Here is a 27,552-nt window from a genome sequence, read left to right as displayed (position 1 = left end):
TGTGGAGTCCCCTTCTTTGGAGATTTTCAAAACCCGCCTGGATGCAGTCCTGAGTAACATGCTCTAGCTCTAGGCAATCCTGCTTCAGCAGGGGAGTTGGACTAGATGATCTCTATGGTCCCTTCCAACTCTAGAAATTCAGTGAAATTCAGTGAAAAGAGTTCTATTTCTGGAACTAATCGTAGGGCTGAATCGGAGCATTAGGACTTTGTAAGGTTCACCCAGCGAGATCTGGACAGGCTGGAGACCTGGGCAAGGAAGAACCTCATGAGGTTCAACAAGGAAAAGTGTAGGATCCTGCACCTGGGGAAGAAGAATGTTAGGCATCAATACAGGTTAGGCATGGACCTGCTGGAGACAAGCTCTGAAGAAAAGGATCTGGGGGTCCTGGTGGACAACAAAATGACAATGAGCAAACAGTGTGCTCTTGTGGCCAGGAGGGCCAACGGAATCCTGGGCTGCATAGGGAAGAGTGTGGCCAGCAGGTCGAGGGAGGTCATTCTGCCCCTCTACTCTGCACTGGTGAGGCCACAGCTGGAATACTGTGTCCAGTTCTGGGCTCCCCAGTTCAAGAGGGACAGGGAACTACTGGAAAGAGTCCAGCGAAGGGCAACAAAGATGATTCAAGGACTGGAGCATCTCCCTTATGAGGAGAGACTGAGAGAGCTGGGACTCTTTAGTCTGGAGAAGAGAAGGCTGAGGGGAGACCTTATCAATGCCTACAAGAATCTCAAGGGAGGGCTGAGGGAGGAGGGAACCAGACTCTTTTCAGTGGTTCCCAGTGAGAGGACAAGGGGCAATGGGCACAAGTTGGAACATAAAGGGTTCCACTTGAATATGAGGAAGAACTTTTTCGCGGTGAGAGTGACAGAGCCCTGGAACAGGCTGCCCAGGGAGGTTGTGGAGTCCCCTTCTTTGGAGATTTTCAAGACCCGCCTGGATGCAGTCCTGAGTAACATGCTCTGACAAGCTCTGGGTGGTCCTGCTTTAGCAGGGGAGTTGGACTAGAGGATCTCTATGGTCTCTTCCAACTCTAAAAAAATTCAGTGAAATTCAGTGAAAAATTCAGTGAAATCTGTGAAATAAAAGCCTTCCAGACCAGGGCTCCTGCTACCCAGCCATGCTCCTGTTGAACTGAGAGCGTTTCTGCTGCTGCTTTTGCTGCCGTTTCCAAAGGTTGGGAGTCATTATCTGGCAGAGCGTATCAGCCTGCGGAGATGTTGGGGAACCCTCCCGAGCCCCGTGTGTGTCACAAGGTCTGGTAGGGACGGGTGTGGGTCAGGAAGTCTCCGATTCTCGTAAGAAAGCTGAAGTGAAACTGCTGTGGAGGAGAGCTTTACCAGCAGCTGCCCCGAGAGCGCTGCTGGGGAAACTACCGTGCTGGGCGCGCTACTGTGAGATAACCAACCATAAGAGGATTTTAAACTGGGTTTGGTTGGTTTTTTTGCCTTTTTTTCTGTTCTTCTTCTTTTTAATGTTGGCTGCTATGTGTGTCAAAACAAGGAGCCGCTGCCTGGCAGGCATTTAACCTCTTTGGCTTGATGCTTTCATACCCTGGGTGGTGGTGTGCTTCTGCTTACTCCCACTCCTTCCTCCTCCCTGGCTGTAGGTTAGAAAACCAGTTGCTTCACAGCAAATGTGTGTTTGGTTTTGACAGTTACATTGGATAGAAAAAATACTAGAAAAGGTGCATCAGTGTAGTGCTTCATTAACTGCTGGTTTTCAATGAGGTTGAGGCTTCGTGAGGTAGATGGTGTGGTCTGAGTGATGTAGAAGTGTTACTTTGAAATGCCCAGGGATTTGCAACGCATTGGCATACAACAATTGCTGCAAAATGTTACTAATTTTGCAGTGCACTTGAGAAGGATGTGCAGTGTGGGGGTGGGGTTCTGTTGTTTGGTTTGGGTTTTGTGGGGTTTTTTTATTTTTTATTTTTTTTTTAAAGTGCAATTTTGGTCAGTTTTGTGTCACAGCAAAGGACCATGGTCGTCTTGCTCTATCCATACCACTCCTGATTTTCTAGCCTTCTAGCATGTATGACCCGTGGGCTAAACTTACAGGGTTGCATTGTGCAGAGCATTGCCAGCTAACTGAGCCAGAATGGCACTGCCACGTAGAGCTCCTCCAAGAAAATGTTCTCCAGAAGCGATGGGGTGATTTCACTTCCTTTCCTTGTGGGCCTCTTTGCTGCAGCAGGAGAGCTGTATCCACCCATCTGCTCAACTCCAGACCCACGTTCAGCATGATGTTTGTGCTCATGAATGTCTGAGCCCTGAGCTGCCAAGCTAAGGGTCAGAAAGACAGGAAAAACCAAGGGATGTCAGAGAAAGAAACATGGAAATTTGCTATGCTAATACCTTCAGTCTTGTTTTTGCTACAGAAGGTTTCTGGCAGTAGGTGGTCACATAAGTTACATGCACATCACTTTAAACAAAACCCACTGAAAACAGTGCAAGAAAATGTATTGAACTCTTTCTGGTGTGGTGTAAATTATTTAATCAGGATGAACATCTCTCTGTCCAAATATCACATTTATTTGTAGCACGAATTCATAACCTTAAGTGGTTTTGCAACCATGGAAATAGGAACGTGAAAATACCAATTACAGATTTGGTTAGCTATACAAAATTATGGTAGCCCCCGAAAGGCTTAGTTCTTGCACATTTTTCATCCTTCCTCTTTGTAAAATTCTCTCCTAAAAAGGAATTTAGTGATGTACTCTGAAAGGTAACAAATTCATGCTCTATTGAACCAAAGAAGGAAGCGTGCTAATGCTTAATGTGCCTTCAGAATATATCTTCTTTTAAACAAAGGAAACATATCTTGTGTGTGTCTGTTAAGTGTGCTTTTGATGGTATCAGTGAGCGCCTGGAGATGATAGCTCACAGCGTAGTCTGAAACCATCATCTTCACTATCTCTAGCCCAGATATAGAGCAGTAACTTCAATACCTTCCTGTAAATGAGTTTCACATTCTTTTTCTAATTTTTTCACATTCTAATTTCTAATTTTGGATGGGTTTCTGATGGAGGATTGTCCAAACAGGATGTCCTAAAGTAGTCTAGGCAGAAATAAGAGAGCCTAGAGTTGCTGTAGCAGTAGTATTCATATTTAATAGGCCAGGTTATCCCTAATCAGAAGTGCTCAAATTATATGTGATCAATACTTATGTTTCCTGAAGTTTACCAACTGATGTTCAGTCATGACCTACTTGAACCCTCATCCACTTAATTTTCTTTTAAGACCTGATCGCATTTGGACACAAGGTAATTAATGACATCAAAATAACACTCCCTGCTGCTTCATGGTGTACATCTACACCTCTACAAGAGGACATGAACACCCAACAGAGTCCTCCCATGACACAACTGTAGGGGGAGAAAAGCACATAGTCAAAGTTACCATGAGGGATGACTTGTGCAGTAGAAGCTCGTCTATGGAAGAGTGACTTTATCTAGACATTTTAGGGAAAACAGACATTTCTGCAAACAAAAATGGTGAGTGGAGCAAAGCTGCTAAAAATATTCTCCAGTAGTTCTTTATTCTTTCCTACAATGATATATGAAAAAAAACCAATATTGTAGGATTTCCTCCCTCCCATCTTCATTCAAATCAAGGAAGATGTTACTGGCCAAGGTGACGGCTGAACTTTGTGTCCCATCCTCAGTCATGAGTTCTGTCTGAATGGAAGCAAGAAAATAAAGGACTCCAGGCATTACTAGAGTTTCCTCACTGTAGCGCTCTCAAGTAGCTATTCCTCCTCCCCCGTGCCCTGTCAAAAAAAGAGACAGAAAGGAAAAGGTGCAAAGTTGGGCTTAGCAAGACTGCTAATGTCAAAAGGTGAGAGCTCAAGCCAGTGTTTCTTATGACTTCTTTATAGATAGCTGGAAGTCTAGAACAAAGCAGGCAGTGCAGGCTGGCACTGAGCACTTTTTTCAGAGCTAGTGAAAATCCCTCACTCTCACTCTGCAGCAGAGTCGTTTCCTCTCTAAAACAGCCTCTTAAAACAAAACCAGAAGTGGAACATCGTGGTGTATGGGATTGCACAGGTCTATTGGTCTTGCGTCCTAAGGAGGCAAACTCTTCGGAAATGCAATAAATGGAGAAAAAGAAAAATAGTTTTCTTTAGATCTTTAATTATGACAATATGCTATTGGGGACTAGAAGTGTGTTTCTCTGAGTCCTGTGTTTGCTTGGTCTATTCTGCATCTCCAAAGAGTAAAGGTAGAATGTGAATAATTTAGGTATTGTCAGTGTACTAAGGGGTCGCTGCAAAACCACCAAAGAGAAATGTTTATTTCATAAGAAAGTTCTGAAGGTTTCTGATTAATTACATTACCTGTAAAAGCTGCCATTGCAGGGAATGAGACCTAATAAAGGAAGAATAGTTTCAAGGTTTTATATTGAAAAATACTTGCATGACTTACATTTTTTTTTTACTCCACTTATGTTTAGGTAGTTGATTTCTCAACATTTTCAAATGAATGCTTTTCATTCTTGTCATCGGTTGTAACTAACTACTTCTTCCCAGTCTTCCTCACCGGATACAGCCACCATGCTTATGACTTTAAAAACTGGTGTTTTTTCAGAGCCCGTTACTGGTTCTGCTGGTCTTAATGAACAAACAAGTGACTGTAGCCACTGTTGAGAATGGTGTAAGAGACAGTAGGATTGAAAAATGTTTTCCTCATGTGACAGTGTAGTTGGCTACTGTCAGTGGAGACTTCCAGTCTATTAAACAAGCAGGCAATCTTGGTTTATCCCTAAATTCCCTTTTGGTGGTGGCTGAACAAGATAGTGCTCTGTATTTTATCTAGCTTTTCCTGCTTAAACTCTTGCCCACAGTTAACAGCTTATTCTTCTAATCTCGTCTGTTTCAAGTGCTCTTAAGAGTACCTAAAAAGACACAGAAATTTCCAAGGTACATAGACTTTGGAAAAGTTAGCATAATCTGTACTAGAAGTTCACTAAGAGCATAGGGGGTCCAGTCCTGCTGTAGAAATTGAAAATGTTCAGCACAGACCTGAGCTCCTAACTTACTAGAAATCAAATCCTCTCTGAATTGGGAAACAAATCTCTCCTCTTTTTAGGTTCTTGCTCTTTTTTATTTATTTTTTTTTTTCAAGATACAGTTGACTTACAGGTGATTTATTTCAGGGAAGAAGCCGAAACCATCTCGTCCCGAGTCTCCTACTACAACTCCAAATATATCTGTGAAAAAGAAAAACAAAGATGGAAAAGGTAAGGCAAGGGTTGTCACTGAAACTTTTAAAAGAACATTGTTTCTGAGCAACCTGTAAAAAGAAAAATTTCACTAGTTCTCTTGTGATGTAAAGCCAGGTCTTAAGCTTTGGGGTGGTGAACATCTCATCTTAAAGCAAGTAAAAAATTAGCGCACGAGATTTTTTTGGTGAAGTTTCTAGGGAGAATAACGTATTTGTCACTTCAGTTGCGAGGGTTCTTGGAAACTCTTCAAACCCCCTGCAGAAGCTGCTGTGTTTTGAGTGAAGTCGTGGGGAGTGCTTTGCATTGTATTAGTGTTTCTTGGGCTGTGGTTATTTTGACAGATGATCTTTGAAAACGTTTTCCATCTGTGTGTGTCTAATTCTGCATGAGGAGCTAATCGGGGCTGCCAGTTGGCACCAGGAAGCACTAAGCTCTGCATTCTGAGGAAAGTTGTAATGCAGCTTGAAGATTTGGGCAGAAAAGACTTGGGTTTTCGATACTTCTTTCATTCCTCCTGTGTTTAAAAGGAAGTAAGAAAATAAATACCACATAACTGATAAAATAAATCATTTCCTCCAGACAGAACTGTTCAGAACCGACTGTCAGTTTTGTCAACAGCTCGGTTGCTTTGCTGTTGGGCTGGTGTTTGGGTGGCAGCCTGGTGCCCCAGCCCTCACCAAGTTTTGCTGGGTTGGGGTGGGAGCTGGAAATGACCCTCTCCCATGTCCCTACAAGTGCCTGCACCCAGAATCGTCGTGGTTGGAAAGGACCTCTGAGATGACCGAGTCCAGCCATACATACATGAAACACCCCTACAATCTCGGCCACTAGAGCATGCCCTGAAGAGCCATGTCTACACATTTCTTAAATACCTCCAGGGATGGTGACTCCACCACTTCCCTGGGCAGGCTGTTCCAGTGCCTGACCACTCTGTCAGTAAAGTAATTCTTCCTAATATCTAATCTCAACCTCCCCTGCTGCAACTTCAGACCATTTCCTCTGGTCCTGTCATTATTCCCTTGGGAGAAGAGGCCAACACCCACCTCTCTACAACCTCCTTTCAGGTAGTTGTAGAATGCAATGAGGTCTCCCCTCCGCCTCCTCTTCTCCAGACTACACATGCCCAGTTCTCTCAGCCTTTCCTCATTTGACTTGTTCTCTAGACCCCTCACCAGCTTGGTGGCTCTTCTCTGGACACGCTCCAGCAGCTCAATGTCCTTCCTGTAGTGAGGGGCCCAGAACTGAACACAGTACTCGAGGTGAGGCCTCACCAGTGCCGAGTAGAGAGGCACGATGACTTCCCTACTCCTGGCAGTCCCATGCCTAGGGACACCCGCATGCATGCCGCACTTGCCAGGACAGAAGCCCAGCCAAGCCTGGAAGGTGGTGGCGAAAGAATATCAGACTCTCTTGAAATCAGAAAAATCACTACACTGACAAATTGAGCATATTGTTTTGGTTTTTTTTTCTTTTGAAGAGGGATTTTCTGCAATAACAGGGGAAAAAAAAACTGTTGACAAACAATAAATAGGTTATTACCGGCAATTTTGAGTATGTGTTGTTGCCATTTTTTTATTTTAATTTTTTTACTTTTAAATTAAAACCTGATTTTTAAGTAAAAATGAAAGAAAAGTATCAGAGGAACCTCCAAGGAGAGCTCAAAGGAAATAACAGAAACTATTAAAGCAGCTAGGCACAAAATTAAAAGGTGGAGGAGTCTAACCTTTCTGTCTGATAGCAAGGACACACCGTATTTCACATTTGTCCATTCTTACAAAATTGCTAAGTCAGAAGGAATGAAAAAGGAACTTGTTGCCTGAAACCACTGCCTGTTATGAAAAGAGCTACAACAAAAGCATTTGTTTTGCATTTTGAGGAACATAGAATTGAAGTAAAAGGGGTATTAATATAACTGGCCATGGCAAGGAAGCAGCTGGAAAATCATGAGAGTTGCCTGTCTCTCAGTATCCACAGTGTTCCCTTAAGGGGAACGTGTACACTAAAATACCAAGCCCTCCATATAATGATTTGATGTGATGCATGGAGAAAACGGAGTTCTGTACGTGTTTCTGCCTATGCTGTGACTCAGAGGAGGTTAAAAATTCTGCCTGTGAGTAAAGCAGACATGGTTTTCGTGGACGGTCCTCTTCACAGTGATTTTTCCAGCAGCTGAGCAGTGACTGGGTGCAGCTGAGCATTTTTAATCTGGACAACAACAAAAGCAGGCAGGATTAGATGATAAAGTGGCTGGGAATGCTCTTGCTCCTGGCTGACTTTGTGTCTTGCCCAAGCAGTCTCAACCTGTGCCTTGGGGGTACCTGAAGGCAAGCAGGCTGATCATTTTTATATAAGCTAGGAGACATTTGTTGCAAAGGCAATGTTTTTTCTCTAGGGATGCTCACTTTTCGAGTTTCTACCTGCCGAAGGAGTTGCCAACCTTTTGTAGTGCCAGTGCTGGCGACTTTGCTGAATATTTGCAAGATATAATATGGTAGTAGGGGAGTTTTAATTTGTAAGACACCTCCTCTTGTTGAAAAAAGTTTAGACTGGTGGTTATTAAAGTTGGAAAAAACTGCCGGCTTAAATTTAAGCTGGCAAAAGAGATCCTGCCTTGCGTCCTTGTGATGCATTGGGCATCGTTTTTTTGTGAAACTTAAGAAATCTGCACAGGCTCTCCATGCTGTGTTTTTGCATGGCCACTTGTGGGAGGTGATACTTTCATACAAGAAGTTTTTTTCCCCCCTTTCTCAGACTAACGGCATATCGCTAAGAAACTTATGTGCAGCTTCTAGCGTCCAAAAGAACATCAGACACCAAAAAAGCCTTTAAAAAAGGAAGAAAAAGGGTACCGTTAATTACACAAGTTTAGACTCCTTAAATGTGCTTTCAGAGAAAAAAAGAATATGCAAATTTTGTAGCGGTTATAAGTATTCACAATCTGTGATTTTAATACTGTTTCTTTATATGTGATAAACACCAAACAGATGTGATGGATTTTCATGTATAAGTGTTTGTAGAATGCTTGTTTGTAATGTGTTTGTAAAATGAAATTTGAATGTTGTCTGCCAGCAAGTGCAAGCGCTCACTGGATTAAAAAGAAATAATCCTTTTCTGAATTTTATTCTGGAAGGTTTGCCTACCTCAGCATATGCCACTGACTGCCCCATATAAATCTAATTGTTAAGAGTAAGGATTTTGTTTAGCCTTTTAAAGGATTATAACACTCATCGCAGTTCAGCAAAGTATTTAATCAAGGGCTTAATTTCTAGTATTTTCGGAGGATGGATCTCAACACGTTCCCATTTGAGGTAAAGCAATAGTGATGGCTTCTGTGAGTGGATTAGGCCAGAGGGAAGTGCTCCTGTAGGTGACTGATGCTGTCTAACCCTGGTGGTGGGGACAGGGTGACTGTGGGTTGACTGGTACCTGACTCTGTGAGTTACAGAGGGTGGCAAAGGTGTTTGGGCACCCAGGTTATAATAGCTAACAAGAATCTCTTCCCATGCCCTTCCTTCACTGTTTCCTAGTCTTGATGGTGTAGTACAGTATACTCGTAACAATACCAACTTCTTAATTTTTAGACTATTTACATCATTAATAAAATATGGTCAACTAATTTTTTTCTTTTTTTTTTTTGTCTTCTTTTTCTGTGTCCTGAAATACTTTTATTTTAGGCAATACAATTTATCTCTGGGAGTTCTTACTAGCACTGCTCCAGGACAAAGCCACGTGTCCTAAATATATCAAATGGACTCAAAGAGAGAAGGGCATTTTCAAACTGGTAGATTCCAAGGCTGTGTCCAGGTTGTGGGGAAAACACAAAAACAAACCTGACATGAATTATGAAACAATGGGTAGAGCTCTCAGGTATGTGCATTTTTAATAATAGACTGGTTTTGTTGCCTTAGTGTTTGAATGCATTAAATGCCTCATCTAATTTGTGTAGTTAGTATTTTATCCATTTGGGAAATTAAGTTATTTCAGCAAAATAAATTAGCTTACTAAAAGTGACCCTTACTCACCTCAACCCCCAATCAGTCACCTTCAGTCTCAGCTCAGACATTTTCAGTGCTGCTGCTGCAAAAACTGTATCTTCACAGATAAAGTAAGAGACTGAAGATTCCAAGCGGGCAAACCTTTTTACATAAAATTTCAATGCCTTTTCTCCAAAAAATCCTAAATTCAGGTGTATTAATGAAATTATTTCTACTTGTTTGCAAATGATCCCATTTCCAGAGGAAGTTACAGTTCTAGAATTCAGGTCTGGTTGCATCTTCCCTGAACTTGCGTGTACAGACAGTTTTAAATCACCTTGTCACGTGCCTCCGCCTATTGGGCTGGGGTTTTTCTCACACATAAAAGACTCTACAAAATAAAGACATCCGTGAAGCTTCCATCTTACCTGCTGATTGATAATTGTCCAACTGAGCAGCTATGTATTTATTTTCATTTCCTTTCACCCCTCACCTCGGCCTGTGCCATTTTAAATGTCTGCTTCTCACTCGCTGGTGAATAAGCATCAGTTTGGGTAACTGAAACAACTGTGTGAGTCAAGAGGAGGGTTTTAAAGAGTGTGAGTTGATAGCAGAGCTGCCGAGTCATGGAGCTCTTCTCTTACTCCTCAGAGTCGTCTGAGGTTGAAATTAAAAGGTGACAAGAAATACCAGTACAAGAAAGTTGTTTGAGATAAAAATACGCTCTTAAATTAGCCACTCTTTTATAATGACGAAACTAGGCACTTAAAATATTGTTTACTTGTTGCTGTTAGCCTTATTTTCTGGGGGGTTGTTGCCTTTTTTGGGTGGTTTTTTTTTGCTTGTTTTTTGGCAATAAAAACCACTGTGTAACTTGATGTGTGTACGCTTTAAACAGATACTATTACCAAAGAGGAATACTGGCTAAAGTAGAAGGTCAGCGCCTAGTGTACCAATTTAAAGAAATGCCAAAAGATCTGGTCTATATAGACGACGAAGATGCGAGCCCTAGCACTGAGGCGTCAGATTCAAGTCTGCTCTCAACTCCCGTGGCCAACAGAAACCAGTCGAGCAGATCCAGAGCGTCTGCCAACGCGGGGACAAAGGGAGGATCGACCGCAGTGCTAAAAACAGGAAACTCCAAGCCTGCTAAGCTGAAGGAGCACGTGGAGGTTGTGCAGCAGCAGCAGCAGCAGACACCTGGCTTGACTTCAGAAGTTTTGAGGACAATGCAATCTCCGCAGCCAGTACATCCCACTCAGCTTTTTCGGACAGTTCACGTAATGCAGCCATTGCAGTCCCTCACGGAAGGACACGCAGCTGTAGCCAGTAATGTTTCGGATGAAACGTTAAGTCCCTCGGTTCAGAATATAAGGTAAGAAAAGGTACAGAAAATCAATGTAGGAATGATAATAAATTCACTGGATGGTGGCTAGATAGACTAGACTCTTCGTTGTGCTTCCAAAAAAATGCTCGTCTCCCGGTTTGGTTGAAGCGAAGTGGTGTCTTTGTGGCTGATCCTAGGAATTGGGAGTTTCTACAGCATACTGCAGTGTGTACACACATAAATGCTCATAAACGCCTTTGGTGGAGGGAAGCGCATCTTTCCTGCAGTATTAGAATCATAGAATCATAGAATTGTTCAGGCCAGAAGGGACCTCCAAAGGTCATCTAGTCCGACCTCCCCACAGTCAGCAGGGACACCCCCAACTAGACCAGGTTGCCCAGGGCTTCGTCGAGCCTCACCTTGAATATCTCCAGGGATGGGGCCTCAACCACCTCCCTGGGCAACCTGTTCCAGTGCTCCACCACCCTCACAGTGAAGAACCCTCTCCTAATCTCCAGTCTAAATCTGTTCCCCTCCAGCTTGAAGCCATTGCCCCTCGTCCTGTCACTGCAGGCCTTTGTAACCAGGCTCTCCCCAGCCTTCCTGTAGGCTCCCTTCAGGTACTGGAAGGCTGATGCAAATCCTTTAGAGAAGAAAAATACACAACTTCCCTTTAAAATCGGTATCATCAGCTCTGTCCCCGAGCAGAGGCAGTAATTTCACAGTTCTGCTGTTTCACTGATTGTTGGATGTCTTTGCTTTTGAGTTATACATGGTGCGTCTGTATGATCCCTTCAAACAGATTTTCCTTCTTGCTTCTTAATTTTTCTCCCAAAGAATATTTTGTCATCTCTTTCATCTTTTGTATTGTCCCCCATTACCACAAGGGAAAGCTCGGTGTTATCTATTCTAGCATTTTGCTGCTGTTACAAGAGCGTGTTCTTTTGATTTTTAGAAAACAATTAACAGATTAATCTCCTGGGAGCTGGGTGTCTGCAGACTATTTTGGGAGACAGTCATGCTTCCATGCTTGATTTGTAAGTCAACTGGCTAACCCTTCACGGGGTTTAAGCGTGACTCCTTTCCACCTACTCCTTAGTAGCAGCATCCTAATTGAAAAGGTTTTAAAAACCATCACTGAAGCCTGTTTTGGCCTAGCCTGAGGGCATCCCCTGATGGTTATTTCATTTCCACTGACTAAAAAAGACCTAAACCAAATAAATGTTCTTGTAATCTAGACCCCTCACAGGAATGTCAGAGTCATATGTGGTGATTCTGGACCTTAAAAGTGTTTCAGGAAAGCTTTAGGATGTAATTCAGGAGTGGCACATTCTTAATGAATTACGAACATCACATTTTTTTTTGAGATTTGCTCTGTTAACCTCACCATTACAATGATTATCATTTTGTGCTGCAAAATGGCAATAACACTATTTCCTCTTCCCTTCTTCTATGCTTTCCTTTGAAAATTACACCCAGAACCACCAATAGGTTTGGAGTGGTACTGACTATCTGGGGTTAACCGTGCAATTTTGTCAAGAAAGAAGTAATGAGACCAGATAATTTCTTCGTTTCCAAAGAATAAGTGTTGCTCTCTCCTCTCTGCTAGTAGAGGGATGCTGTAAAAGCTACTCAGTTATTAAAACTCCACTTACATAAAAGGAAAATCCAGATTAGCAATAACAGCTGGGTTTTTTCAGAAGAACTGAAAGAGCAACTGAAACCGTTTAGCTCAGCCTCCAGTGACTGATACAATAGAATCAATAAGAAGTGCTTTAAGAGATAACCAAGTAGTTGAGGAAGGTGAAGATCTATATACAAGAAATGACAAACCAAGACTGCAGCTTCAATCAAGAAAAAAAGCTGTACTTTCTCTTCTTTCCTTGGGGTACAAAAACCCCAAACTTTATAATTATCCCTGGTCTTCCTAGTTTGAATCTTGTCTTTTTTAGATTCCTTAAAAATTATGAAGTGTTTTAATTCACGCTGCAATATGAAAAATTCACACTGAAAAGAGAAATTCAGTGGTTAGTAAAGGCTGCACACAAATAAATACATGGGGCCATGAAAGTAAAAATATTTTCCGTAGTTACTGGTAGGCACTGTAAAACAAACTGGAAAGAGTTACCATTTTTAAGTAAACAATAGCCCTTTTCATGTGTCTTTTAATTCTAAGATGCACTATTTGAAATCAATTTGTGTTTTGTTTATTGTTCTAACCAATTAGAATTAGTTCAAGATGCACATAGTGGAGGGAAGGGATTTGGTCAGAAGTTTACGTGAAAGGTAATTATGAAGAATTTGACCAAAAAAAAACCCCAGTCTTGGAATTCATTTAGAAAATTAATAAAAGTCTGCATCAAGGTGGTGTCAGTTTTTATTGCTCAGGCATGAAGCTGCACTGTACAGTGCAACCCTATGATTTCAGGGTTGATGAAGGATTTAATTACTTGTAAAAATTGACTGTGGCAATAATAGTGAAAGGAAACAGGTACAGACATAATTGAAGCTATACAGTATCACTTAAGTCAGTAGAATAAAGCTATTAAACATTAATGGGGGAAGGTTCTGCGATTTACAGTGTTAAATAGCTCTAGGCTAGACCTACACTATATATCAAAACCAATATCAGTAGTATAGATGGTATTAAAAAATGGTAACAACAAACAGAAGTATCTGTAAGCCCTAATAAGGCAGGGAGGCAAGAAGTCCAGGCAAACATTTGGCAAGTTGCTCAGTGACTTAATGACATCCAATTATTGCGTTGTGGCATTTCACAATCAGACCTTGGGCAATCAGCTAAGGGGAAAAAATGAGTGGAGGTGCTAGATGTGTGAAGTTCCAGTGAAGTAAAAGCCTTAAAGCCTCTCAGTTCTCTATTGCATCGGTTTTAATCCCGTGTCCATAACTTAAAACATTATTCCATAAAGTCTTCAACTGCACTTCTCTTAGCCAAGATGACAAAATGTCTCAGATGAAGGAAAAAAAAAAAAGACCCATCAGATCTTTTCAGTACAGTGTATAATTACTGGATGTATAGAAGTATTGCTAATTAAGAAAAAATGTACTAAGGTGTTTGAGCAGTTACGGTTGAAAATAAAAAGTGTGCTTTTAACCAGGATGGGCCAAGCTGCAAACCAAGGTGGTGATGAATCCTGTGCAGTAATTACTGCCCATTCCAAGCTCTAAAAATACAGTTTATGGCAGATACATTTCTGCTCAGTTTCAAAATGCAGACTTGGAGTAGTTTGGTGAGGTAGAAGGACACACTGAGCATTTTTTAGAGCGTATGTTTTAGGTCTTGTTTTATAATGAGGCTAAAACAAAGGAACTGGATTTTGGGTTGGTTTGTTCAAGCAGCCATAAATCTCTGGCAGTTGAACATGTTTGTGTACGCAGTCTGAATTGCTGCAGTGGGGCTTCCAGGAGGGGTGAAATGAATGGTCTACATGATCTGAAAATGTACAGCACGTACGATTGCCACTATAGCACAAGAGCTGACAAACCCTCTGATGTACACACACTCTCCGTAGGGTTGTGGTTGGAGTCACGTTATAGCAGTTTTACAAGGAAGCATGAGGACAAATAGCAACATTGGTTGCCAGTTTCTCTCCAGAGGTTGGAGCATGTGGATAGTCAAGGTTGTTTTGGAGAAAGGGCAAGCAGGGTTTGGGAATGATCCTCAGAAGTTTTTCTGACGTGTACTGGTTAGTGGTTGGGCTCTGCCTTGAAGCATGAACATCTTGGACCCATCTAATTTGTCTTGACGCAATGTAGCTTCTAAAGTTTCATTAATATAAATGTTCTTCCCTCTTCTTCGTGGAAATAAATGTTCTTCTCTCTGCAGTAATTTGCTTCTGTTGTGTTGTGAGAAGAAAAAAAATTATGTGATTAACCACATGCTATAGAGAAAACATTGAGGATTTTTGAGGTCAAAACAATTGGCTTCTTAACACTTAACCATATCCTTCATAGGAGAAGTCTGAACGTGCATCTTCTCTGCTGAGGAACTTGGAAAAGATCGTTCTGAGGAATGTGGTGTAGGGCTCGTGTCACCATCCCTCCCCTGTGCTGGGTGGTAAAGTCTACACCCAGAGCGTCGCTGGGAGAGGGTGGCCACCGTTCCCCAGGGCCTTTTTGTGTTTCTCAAAGAAACCGACGGTGAAAATCAGGGGTTGGTTCTTTGCAGGAGACAGGCAGTGACTTCATTTATAGCTGCCCAAAGCTCATGCAGCGTTTTGTGTGCTTTGAGGGGAGGGTCGTGTCCTACTCGGAAGTGGAAAGGTCTTGACTTTTGGATGGCTTTTGAGGGGCTTTTTATACAAGTTTTGGTGCTGCTGTGTGCAGGAGACAAGAAGTAGCCAGGGAATGTGACTCTTCTTCAGCACTAGTGCTTAGACAAAAAGGCTGTGGTGTGGTGCTAACCCGGGCTGGGAAACGGGGCAGGAGCAGGGTGAGATCATGCAAAGGGGGTTTTGGAGACCAGGGGAGATATCTAGTATCCCCAGTGGGAATATCTGGAATTGCAAACTCGCTGCTGTTCTGCAGGTCTAACCACTCTGGCTCAGTGGATGCAAGCAGCGTTACTGGAGTCTCCAGTTGTGTAACTGGGAGCTGAATTTGCTACCACGTGTTTCCGGTGATCGGACAAAAATTAAAATACCTCTCTGAATGAGATTATTTATTTCTAACTTTTGCCAATGAGCCAGCTTTTTTAACAAAAGCACTCGTAAAATTGTTCTGTTGAAACTAGAATAACTGATACAGGTTGACCAGAATATCTGGTTTCTTGGAGTAATAATTCAGAGTTAAATTTCCAGGCATTTTGAGGCACTGAAGTAGGCCTTGGATTCAGCTCCGTGTTCATCAGGTCATTCTGAGCATAAATGGCATCCTTTCTGTAGCTCCAGAGAGCGTACATCTCCTGTAAGGGTAGGGACTTACCTTGTCATGGAGAGCCTAGGACATCGTACAGGGCTCTAAGGTGCCTGCATTTGGGCAATTAAATTGCTCCCTTAAATGACTAGGTCTCCAGGTGGAGACAGGCATTTTCATTTACCTTTAAGCTAGAGTGGTAGTGATGGACTGAAAAGAGCTTCTCATGTTACTGATGGTTCAGAGAAGATCATATTGTGCGTAATTTAAAATTATATGTCTCTATTTCTTATTGACTCTACGGGACATAGCTGAGTCTTCTCCCTGGCAGCTCTGTGCACCAAGAAGCTGGCAATGAGCTGACCGCTGAGAGATCCTGTGCAAAGCTTCAGTAGACTTCAAGTTTCAAACCCAGTGTTTCTATCAAGATTCAGTGTATGGTTTCTTCTCTGTATTTTCACTGAATTTCACTGAATTTTAGAGTTGGAAGGGACCATAGAGATCATCTAGTCCAACTCCCCTGCTGAAGCAGGATTGCCTAGAGCTTGTCAGAGCATGTTACTCAGGACTGCATCCAGGCGGGTCTTGAAAATCTCCAGAGAAGGGGACTCCACAACCTCCCTGGGCAGCCTGTTCCAGGGCTCTGTCACCCTCACTGTGAAAAAGTTTCTCTGGAACCTCTTATGTTCCAACTTGTGCCCGTTGCCCCTCGTCCTCTCCCTGGGAACCACTGAAAAGAGTCTGGCTCCCTCCTCCTTCAACCCTCCCTTGAGATACTTGTCACCCTCACCGTGAAGAAGTTTCTCCTCATATTTGAGTGGAACCTCTTATGTTCCAACTTGTGCCCGTTGCCCCTCGTCCTCTCCCTGGGAACCACTGAAAAGAGTCTGGCTCCCTCCTCCTTCAACCCTCCCTTGAGATACTTGTAGGCATTGATAAGGTCTCCCCTCAGCCTTCTCTTCTCCAGACTAAAGAGTCCCAGCTCTCTCAGTCTCTCCTCATAAGGGAGATGCTCCAATCCTTGAATCATCTTTGTTGCCCTTCGCTGGACTCTTTCTAGTAGTTCCCTGAAGTTCAAGTTCAAGTTGTCATTTTTATAGCTTGGACAGAGCATGTTAGAAGACCGGTATCCTGACTCTGTTCTGTAGCTGGGGTCCACAGAGGACCAGTGGGATATGTTCTGTGTGTTTACTTCTGGAGAAACACTACGTGCTGAATCAGCCACAGCTTTCAGCTTGACCTTTTTGCAACCTTTGGGGTAGAAAATGTTGCAATAATTCATCCTGAAGGTGACACAAGCATGGACCACAGTGGCAAGATCCTCATTCAAGAGGAGAAGGAAGAAGCTGAAGGTTAATTGTGGTTTTTTTCTGGGTGTGGGCGTTCTGGGTGAGAACAGTGATGAAGCCAACAATATGCCAACACAGTGGATTGTCCCGACGAGGAGAGGGAATTACCTTTGGAAATCACATCTATCCCAAGCAAACACAGATGCTTTCTGCTATTGTTCCATAATCTGTTTCTGTGTCCAGGCTGTGATGTAGTGGTGGGCTGATTGCAGCTGTGCTGATGCTGAAAAATAGAGAGATTTGGCCAGCCGGAGTTTATCAACTCTGAAAATGTGATTACAGCTGCTATTTCAAATGAAGTGTCTTCAGACAAGTGTAGACACTATAGTTGTGCAGTGAATGTCATCATTATGCTCTGTATTCATACTTTTATACCCTATCTATATTGGGGTTTGCTCGAGCTTGCATTAAGAGACACAGGGAGGCAATCTGGCACCGTCCTATGGAGATTTTGCATTGACCCTCTGCTTTCAGTCCTCTTTCTCTGGATAAGAATGACAGTCAAATCTGCAGGACATCAGCTGATGTTGTAGCCCCTCACTCCTCTGCCATTCCTGTAGGTACGCTGACTAAAAACCATCACAGGTGTCAGTCTCGGTAAAGAGCTCGCTAGGGCTGCCTTGATGAGGAACGTGAGTGAAGGAACACGATGCCAGCTGAGGACTTCTGGATAGCTGGAAACAACTCATGGCTGATGTTTGGAAAGCCTTACTTTCATCAGCCAGCACCGGTGCACGTGCTTTGGTTCTGTTTGCAATCAGACAGTAGTCTTCCGTCTGTGCAACAAGTTGGGTTTCCTGCCCGCGGTAGAAGTTCTCCAACGCACTGACCAGCAGATACTGTTGGATCTGGCCCACCACTGCTGTAGCCTCCCCCAAAACCAGGGAAGACGGTCATTTTTGGAGAGTTGATCTCCATCATCTCTCAAGTGAAGGCTTGGCTGCATCTCAGGTATGAGGATGGTGAGGAAAATGCCCTTCCTGAGGGAGGTGTTGGTCAGAAATAGGCTGATGTGATCTCAGTGGGCTTCTAAAAGAAACTCTCACTTAGCTTATAACAGGGTGTGTTTCTCAGAACACATTTACAATAGGGGCAACTTCCATCACAGCAAAGACTTTGGTTATAACCAAATAATTTGATTTGATTTTCCTGCAGCTGAGAAGGCCTTTTCTTAAGCCCATTTCTGATTTAATTTCTGCGGTAGAGAAGAAGGCGGCTGCTTATGGCAGAAGGGATTTCTAAGTCATCTAGACAGATTCTCTTTCTGCACAATGAGCAGCTACCCACAGGAGCTCTCTTTACATGCCTTTGGCACTGTCGAAAGAGGGGGCGTTTCTGCAGGTCTCTGTTAGTAGCAAAGTTTCTGAGTTTTAATTCAGGTGAGCATGCAGTTCTGAAAAATTCTGGAAAGAAGACTGTAAGACTCCGTGGGTCGGTAAAAAAGGACACCAGACTTGAGAGTTGACTCCTCTGACTTCACGATTTAAGAGATTATCTTGTCCAGGCAAGGAGTTAGACAAGAACAGGCAAGTTCTGCCCTCCCTTTGGAGGAGCCTGTGTTCAGACTGGGCGTGAAGGCATCAAGCGCCATTCTACCTCACATGGACATCTTCCCCTGGACTGCTTAGGGGCTCCTGGCTGTGTGGCTTGTGCTGTAAAAGGGCCAGTGGCCATGACAGCAGCACACTGGGGTGCAGTATCGACAAGATTGTTGACAACTTGGAGGATGATGTACATGAGTATGGCTCTGGAGCAGCGGCAGCAGAGCTCCTGAGTTGTGGCTGATGCTTCCCTTAGTCACTCAGGAGAGATTGCCTCTCGACTCAGGCATCTGAAGTGGTTCTAACAAGCATGTCCCACCCCTTCCCCTCCCTTCCTCTTCCACACAACTCCTGACCGAGTTGTTCGCAACCAGTTAGTTGAAGGAAGGGGGAAAGTCCCTGGAAATTCGCCTGTTTATCTCAAGGCCATCATTTCCCCTAGAGCTGTAGGTTGAACAACGTGTTATGTTGGAGAGAGAATTCTCCTCTGTTACCTATCTCTGTGTATTTCTTAATATTTCCCTGTTTCGTTTTCTTATTGTGCTGTGAAATAAGTTGTTTACCTTGGCTTGCAGTTTCAGTATTTTATTTTTTTTGGTATCTTCTCCCTTTCTCCATTTCATAAATTTCACACAAATTACCACGAATAAAGTTGTTTTTCCTGCCTGTCCCTTATTCTTTGCTTTATCCCGAGTTACCTCTTGATGAGCTGATACCATATTGCAAAATTCTAGGCTGTTAACAGTACCGAGTGGACCAAGAAATAGATGACCGTTTTCTGCCAAGCTAAAATGGCTTCAGAATTTTTGTCATTCTTTCCTCAGTTGTAACCAGAATGTTTTATGGCAGCATTTCCTTTTCATCGCTGTTGCTCAACGTTCTTGTTCTTTTTGTAACCTCAGCAGGAACTTTTAAAGTAATCACCCAGGAGCTGTGTACCTTAGAGTGGGAAGGGCGGGAGCAAATTGACAGTGAACTTGAGAAGCATAGCAAAATACACAGTTCAAAGCGCCTAAAATAATGTAGTCTGGTGCTAACAGATTGTAAGTAATTTGGTTTGGGGTTGCTGTTTTGTTTTGGTTTTTTTTAAACAGGCAAAACAATTAACCAAACCTGTATTGTTTTCAATTATATTCAAGGCAAAGAGTTTGAGCAGATGGATTTTTAGTTTGTAAATAGCCACAGTTGTCTGTAGTCTTACCAGTTGAGGCAAATGTCTTGCTTGGCCACCATTAGTGCTGTGTGCTGCTGAATCCTGTGCTTCTACAGACATCTGCTGCGGGCTTTCCCTGCAGCAAGTTCACACTCTGTGTCTGTGCGTATACATGTATGTATACCTGTGCGTATACATATGTATATATACCTGTTTAGGTATGTGTGTGTCATATATATGTATCTCGACTGATGGAGAAGATAGAGTCAACTCTTAGTCACAGTATGATGCACAGGTATGGGACTTGCTCCCAAGGAGAAATAAAATAGCTTAATGTCAATATGCAAATACTAATTACAGCGTGGTGAGACACATGGTGTGGTTGGGTCCTCTCGGAGCTGTTGCTCCTACTGCTTTGCAGAATACCCTCTGCGTAGATTAGATCCAGTTCACACTTTTCGAGGTTGTTCTTCACAGCCATTTAGCAGCTAGAAGCTTCTATTTTTACCATTTTGTTTTAAAACAGCTAAAGAACGAGAAAGTAGCTTAAAAGTAACACTTGGATGGCAGACCAGCACAGGCCAGCAGCTTCAGCTGCTGCTTTCAAAACTGCAACTATTGAGTTTATCTTAATCCTTCAAGGTCAAGTAAGTTTCTTCATGGATTAAAGAGTTGGCTTGGTATCTACTCGGATACTTTTAATGCTTTCCGGATGGCAAGTGTCAGTTGCCTTTCTTTCTTAGCTGTTCCACTTGCAGTGCTGTTTTCTGTAGGCTTTCCTGGGTTGAGCTGTTTCTGTTTCTCTGTTTTACTGCAAGTTTGTTTAACTGTAGGTAGTTGTTTTGTTTTGTTTTGTTTTGTTTTGTTTTAAAAGTTCGTGGGTGTCTTCATCCCGTTACTACTTCTGATGCAGACATTTGTCACTTTTTTTATCAAGGTCCCAGGGGAATTGCTGGGGTTAAAACAAACCCAAGAGCACTGATAACCCTGAGCAGACTTAGTGTGGACCTTGGTGCTGTCATTCTGAGCTTTGTGCTTTAAGCTTGGTTGTTGATATTTGCTGTGGAGCACCAAGTTCTCCAGAAGGTGGAAAGAAAGAAGCGATTGCTTTAGCTGGTGCTTCACCTCCAGCCAGCCCCCGTTTCCATGAGCTTCTTCCTTGGGTTGTCTCCAGTTGTGTGAAACAGGAGCTCAAGATTGACTCTGGTGTTATTGCATCAGTTTGTGTGTCCTGGTTATGATAGCCTCTGTGTTGAGACCTGCGTGGGAGCCCTCACAGGCAAGGCTTTGGAGTTGTTTTGCTATAGCAGCATTCCTGGGAACTGCAACCTTCTTTCTTGTGAGTTAGATAAAGCTCCAGATGCAGATTTTATTCCTTGTATTAACCAAGACACGTAGGAGGTGGAGAAAAGATTGCCTGCAGCAGGGACTGGTGACAGCTGGAGGATGCTCAGGGCGAACTGATGTCCCCTGAGCCTGATACCAGCTGGGTTACTGGAGCTCCTCTTTGCTGGCACAATCTGTGGAGCTCAGCTAGAGGTTCTTCCCAGAGGACTGAGCTGAGAAGGACCTGGGAAATCCTCTACAAATACTCCTTCACTTGTCTCTGCTGACGCACGAAGGGAGCAGGAGTGCAGTTGGACTGCTGCCAGCAGCACCATCTGCATCCACATTGCCCCATAGCTTCAGCAGCTCCCAAGTCCTGCTGTGGTCAGCTTTTTGCTGTAACAGTGATAACCAGAGCATGGGCTTAAATTGAAGTTTTCAATATGCTCAGTCTGATTTGACTGGTCAGTGGCTAAACACTGGCAAGGGGGATTTCACGGAGCTTTAAAAAATAGGTACTACACTGGGAGAAGGACTATAGGAAGGAGGACATTCCACGATAGATGCATAGTAGGCAACCTTTACTTCTGAGGACCAGGCTTCAGAAGGAAGAGCTTGCATGGACTTGGTAGTACAAATGTTGACAGTAAATGGCTTTCCACGTAAAGGGATTTCAGCAGGGGTAGAAATAAGCTGGGGGGGGGAGGAGTTATTTTTGGTTTTAGTGAGTGTCAAGCATGTTCAAGAAAACACAAGGGAGAGCTTAAGACTGAAAAAGGGGAGGAGGGTAGGCAGGAGAAAACAGAATCACACAAAGGTAGGGGTTGAAAGAGACCCCCCTGCCAAAGCAGGATCACCTGGAGCAGGCTGGACAGGAACGCATCCAGGTGGGCTTTGAATATCTCCAGAGAAGGAGACTCCACCACCTCTCTGGACAGCCTGTTCCAGTGCTCTGCCACCCTCAAAGGAAAGAAGCTTTTCCTCATTTTGAGCTGGAATTTCCTGTGTTCCACCTTGTGCCTGTTGCCACTACAGAGAAGCAGGGAAGGTTGGAGAGAACTTTGCAAGGTGGGTGGAAGGAAAGAAGAAGACTGTTGGAGGCAGCGTGGCATGGTGGGGTGCAGCAAGCCGTGGGAGGGTGTTGAGCAGTTACCCTTCCCTTCCTCTTTCCCTCCCCTGGAAATCATTTGCTTCACCGGGACTATGTTGTGGTTTGGGGGTTTTTTTGTCTGCTTGCTTTGTTTTTATTTGCATGGTCAGAGTGTATGCATTTCACCCACCTCTCTGAGTCACTGCAGCAGTTGTGTGCAAGATGGCTGTTCATTCTCTAACGCTGCCCTCCAGCTCTACATAGATTGAAAGCAACGTGGTACCCAAGCCTGCGAGCCTGCAACTGATGGAGACACTCCTAATTTAAACTGATGGTTTGGGACCAAATTCTGTTCAGTTGCTTTACCAGAAGGTGCGTCCAAGCCTGGCAGACAGAGAGCCCTGTGTCCTGGGAGTCTGAGAAGGTCCTGACCAGGCTCACTGTTCCAGTGCAGATACTTTTGCATATAGGTAAATGTATATACAGATGTCAGGAGAATTGCAGCCTGACTTAGGAATTATATAGGCTTGTGACTTAGGAATTGCCTCATGAAGTAGATGGCAGGTGTGTAGTGGATCGTGCTCACGATGCTGGTTGATGCTTGAGAAGGAGATCTTAGATGTGATTCCCAGGTTTTCTGCTGAACTGTGGAAGGTGTCAAAGGCAGGCTGTTCAGTCTGGCGATGGCAGTATGTCTCTGCAGGGTACCTTTGCTTTGGGAGCTGTGTTGCTGAATTCAGGGGTCAGGTCCAGTTCTTGTTTTTTCAGGAGAGCAACTGCTGCCCCTTCTGGAACCTTCTGGTAAATGAAATGTTCACGATGACAAGTGATTTTGCAAGACTAAACGTGTAATTATTTTTCAGGCGTGGAAGTGTTCTGACCTTACAATCTTTTCTAATCTTAATAGGACTTTACAGACTCCAACTCAAGTTCCAGTGGTTGTTTCTCCTGGGAACCAGCAGCTGCACACTGTAACACTCCAGACGGTGCCTCTTACTACGGTGATAGCCAGCACGGATCCAGCCTCAGCAACAACGCCCCAAAAATTCATTTTACAAGCCATTCCTACTTCCCAACCCATGACGGTTCTGAAGGAGAACATGGTGCTGCAGTCTCAGAAGCCGGTCTCACCGCCTTCCTCCATCGTGCTGAGCCCAGCCCAAGTTCAGCAGGTGCTCACCAGCAGCGTGCAGACAATTTGCAACGGGACAGCCAACATGGCCTCGTCTCCATCCTTCAGCGCCACCACCCCCGTGGTGACGTTCTCGCCCAGCAGCTCTCAGGTGGTGGCTCATCCCTCGGGCACGGTCATCACTTCGGTGATCAAAGCACCCGAAACCAAACAGATCGGGGCGCAAGTGGAGGTGAAAGAAGAGGAGAGTGACAACTTGGATGACGCCGAGCAGTCGGAGCAGGGGTTCCAGCAGCAACCGTTTGTGATGGTGGTGTCCAGTGCGAATGGTTTCCCATCTAACGTGCAAGTGAAGCAAGAAAATGAGCCATTGGAACCCAATTCGTATTAATAAATTTAAAAAAAAAAAAAAAAAAAAAAAAAAAACCATCTAACGTGCAAGTGAAGCAAGAAAATGAGCCATTGGAACCCAATTCGTATTAATAAATAAAAAAAAAAAAAAAAAAAAAAAAAAAGACCCTGTGGATGATTATTTTCATAAATGTGATGGGACCTTTTCAGTTATGTATATACGATTTGATTCTGAAGCAAGATGTTGCAAAGCTACTTAATTTCTGCAGTTAATTGTTAGAATTCATGCTTTAGAATGGATTTTGATTTTCTATTAATTGCTAAATGTTATCATACGAATGAAATGATATTATTACTCATGTTTCAAAATACAGGCATGAAGGAACATGCTTTTTATGCTATGAAGACTTTCTCCTGAGGTTGTTGGCCAAAGTTTCAAACTTCTTACTGTATCTTTTCAGCCTGTTGCCCATTTACATTGCAGTAACGTTATTATAACCTTTTTCTGTTTAATCCGTACGTGTATCACTTAACTTTTGAAGCAACAGTTACTTTTAGTGGGACATTTTCATTCCATGTGTAGGAATTTTTATGATCCAGTATCTGTTCCGTACTGGTGAATTACACCAGTTTTAGACTTTGATAACCAGGTATCCTCTTGCATATTGTTTTTTTTGCAGCACAAGCTCTTTGTGTGTGCAAAATGGAATATACACTCCTATTGAGAGTACAAGAAACATTTATTCCAGTAATGGACAACGCCATGTCTATATTTTATACGAAAACATCAGATGTATTTAATTACAGAAGCTAACAGCATCACTACAGGTGCAAGCGTTTCATGCCATTTTGCAACTATGAACCTTAACAATCTTGCTTTCTACTTCAGATTATTTTGTAAGGGGGGAGGGAAATGAAATATAAATTTATGCAGATATTTGGAGATTAATACTGCTAAGAGTTCTTTTTTTGATTGTAAATAATGTACATTCAATGTCACAAGGAAGTTTTTTTTCAGCTAATTTGTTTCCATACAAATTTTTGATAGATGCAAATAAGATCATTATGTTTAGAGGTCTAATGTTATATGTATTCATATTACAGAGTGAATTTGTATTTAAAGACAAATTTTTAAATGATGGAGCCCTCTGAACCTTGGGTCCTTGTCTTTTGTATTTTTAATTGGTTTATTATGAAAATAAATCAAGTGGAAAAACATTTTTCTGTATTTACCCTGGAGTGTTTTTATATTATTATAATATATAATCGTTTATTACGATATATAATCATTATAATACGTGATCATTTAGACGATCACCATAAATAACCAAAATACACTGAGAAAAAGGATGTTGTGATTAATCAGTGTGGGTCTCTGATGGGGCACGTGTGATTTGTGAATCACTTCTGAACAGACCGGAATGCACCCAATGTACTGTGGGTATTGTTTGAAATATGGTTTTACAGCTCAAATGAAAGTTCAGCTAAATCCAAGAATGGATTTAGGAGGAAGGAAATCCAATAAATTCCTCCTTTTCTGTCACTTCCCAATACGTTACAGACAACCCAAAGCTTCTGAACGCAACTGTGGGGTGCCATTCATTGCAAAGGTCCTTGTAGCTGCTGTAACACAACCCTTGGCCCAGAAGGCTAATCGCATCCTGGGCTGCATCAATAGAAGTGTTGCCAGCAGGTCCAGAGAGGTGATTCTGCCACTTTACTCTGCTGTGGTGAGACCTCACCTGTAGCACTGTGTGCAGGTCTGGAGCCCTCAATATAAGAAGGACATGGACCTGATGGAGAGGGTCCAGAGGAGGGCCACAAGGATGATCAGGGGGATGGAGCACCTCTGCTACGAGGACAGGCTGAGGGAGCTGGGGTTGTTCAGAAGAAGAGGAGGCTCCGGGGAGACCTAATAGCAGCCTTCCAGTACCTGAAGGGAGCCTACAGGAAGGCTGGGGAGAGCCTGTTTAGAAAGGCCTGCAGTGACAGGACGAGGGGCAATGGCTTCAAGCTGGAGGGGAACAGATTTAGACTGGAGATTAGGAGAGGGTTCTTCACTGTGAGGGTGGTGGAGCACTGGAACAGGTTGCCCAGGGAGGTGATTGAGGCCCCATCCCTGGAGATATTCAAGGTGAGGCTCGACGAGGCCCTGGGCAACCTGGTCTAGTTGGGGGTGTCCCTGCTGACTGCGGGGAGGTCGGACTAGATGACCTTTGGAGGTCCCTTCTGGCCTGGACAACTCTATGATTCTATGATAAACTCCTAGGGCTTCAAAATCTCGCATATTGCAATGTTTCAACAGAATGTGAATTAAAAATAAACAGAATACCTGGTAAGATTAGTGGAATGTAAAATTAGAGGAAATATGAATTTCTATGACTGAATTCAGATAGGAGTTTTATTGATTGGTTCATAAAGTTAAAGATAAGCATATGAGTACTAGAAAAACTGATGTGAGCAGAACGGTGGCAGAGATAGTTTGGTCTGGTCAAACAACTCTACAAACTGGATGGAACCAGCAGTTCTTTGCCAGAGCCACCCTGTTTCTTGGCAATTGAACTGTTTAATTCACTGTTTCTTTCTTCTGACTCCCATACAGTCAGTTTTCCACTTGCAAATCCCACACACCCTCACGCCATTTTCAGGAACGCTGACCATACCCATAAGTTTGACCGGTGTTTGTTTATCTGGCAGCGCTCCCCTGCAGCTGGGGAGGGCTGGCAATATTGCTAGGAATGTGGGTAAGCATAGAGGGTGCTTATCCCATACAGTTCTCATCCTGAGGGCTATTTCAGATTGAACTGGAAAAGGGAGACTAGTGTTTTGTTGTTGTTTTTTTTTAATCAGACTAAAATAGGGACTTTTTCCTGTAGTACAAGTATTTCATAATACTAGGAAACCTGATGTAACAACACTCAATGGACATTTTGAAAAGCAGGGATGTTGTTCTGCCGATTTACTGGAAACATGGGAAAAAAATATAAAAATCACTCCTTAAGGTTACAACTTTGCCAACGAAACCTCTTGCCATAGATGCAACTATTGCAAAGGAAAAATGATTTGTCACCTTAGTGCACGTCAGTTGGAGCAGCACAGAAAATCTCCAGCAGACAGCAGTGTCTCCCACGGCAAACTCTGTTGTGTAACCAACAGTAAATGAACAGCACTCCCTTCCCATGTCCCTTAGGTTCCATGCTACCAGCTGGGAGTACCCCTACTTCCAGCTCCCCTTAGAATCATAGGATTGTCTCGGTTGGAAGGGACCTTTCGGATCGAGTCCAACCATCAACCTAACACTGACAAAACCCACCACAACACCATGTCCCTAAGCACTACATCTACCCATCTTTTAAATACCTCCAGGGATAAGGATTCCACCACTTCCCTGGGCAGTCTGTTCCAGTGCTTAGTGATAACCCTTTTGGTGTAGAAATTTTTCCCAATATCCAATTTAAACCTCCCCTGGCGCAACTTGAGGCTGGTTCTTCTTGTCCTATCGCCTGTGAGTTGGGAGAAGAGACCAATCCCCACCTCTCTACACCCTCCTTTCAGGGAGCTGTAGAGAGCAATAAGGTCTCCCCTCAGCCTCCTTTTCTCCAGGCTGAACAACCCCAGTTCCCCTCAGCCTCTCCTCATAAAACTGCTCTAAAAGTCATAAGACTCTGCTCTAAAAAGACTTGTTCCCCTTGGTATGGCAAAGGATGGGAGAAGCTGGAATAAATCATAAGGTGGAGCGAGGGCAACCCCTCCCCACTCGCAACTGCCTTTGTGCCTGTGGCAGCGGCAAACACAACCTGCCACTAAATCCCAGCTGCTGCTGACTCAGAAAGAAAGAAAAAAAAAAAAAATTTTTTTTTTTTAAAAAAAAAAAAAAAAAAAAAAAAAAAGAGACCGCCGTTCCTTTCTGCAGCCCTGTGAGGCTGTTAAGGAGAAATAAAAAAGCCGTATTTTTTTTTATTTGGTCTGAGGCGTTTGACGGAAGGCAGACCGGGGAGGAGGAGGGAGGGCGGCAGGTAGGCCTCAAGCTGCCAGCCGGCCGGCGGCGCTCGCTGAGGCGCGGTGACCGCCACCCGTCAGGCTGAGGCGAGAAGCGGCGTGGGCCCTCCAGGCAAACCCGGCGCCTGCCGGGCGGCCCGCCCCGATGGCCATGAACCTCCCCCCCTTCCCCTCAGGCTCCCCCCCGAAATGGCGGCTGCACGGCTTCCC

General features: G+C 43.5%; 1 protein-coding gene across 3 annotated transcripts in view; it reads left to right on the top strand.

Moving 5' to 3' along the window:
• ELF1 (E74-like factor 1 (ets domain transcription factor)) overlaps nt 1-23,418 on the top strand; it is a 74,068-nt gene extending 50,650 nt beyond the window's left edge. For 2 of the 3 annotated variants that reach the window (XM_014965932.1, XM_014965933.1), the window contains exons 6-9: nt 5,157-5,240; nt 8,900-9,092; nt 10,098-10,574; nt 22,768-23,383. In XM_014965932.1, coding sequence (XP_014821418.1) covers nt 5,157-5,240; nt 8,900-9,092; nt 10,098-10,574; nt 22,768-23,383 — 1,370 coding nt within the window. Of the gene's footprint in view, nt 1-5,156; nt 5,241-8,899; nt 9,093-10,097; nt 10,575-22,767 lie in introns of all 3 variants that reach the window. The other variant, XM_014965934.1, reaches the window with a different exon arrangement.
• Nucleotides 23,419-27,552: the final 4,134 nt, after the last annotated feature.

This window comes from Calidris pugnax, unplaced genomic scaffold (genome assembly GCF_001431845.1).
Source record: "Calidris pugnax isolate Ruff unplaced genomic scaffold, ASM143184v1 scaffold20, whole genome shotgun sequence".
Classification (NCBI taxonomy): domain Eukaryota; kingdom Metazoa; phylum Chordata; class Aves; order Charadriiformes; family Scolopacidae; genus Calidris; species Calidris pugnax.
Note: the sequence above shows the minus strand (reverse complement) of the source record. Positions and strands in the feature narration are given on the sequence as shown.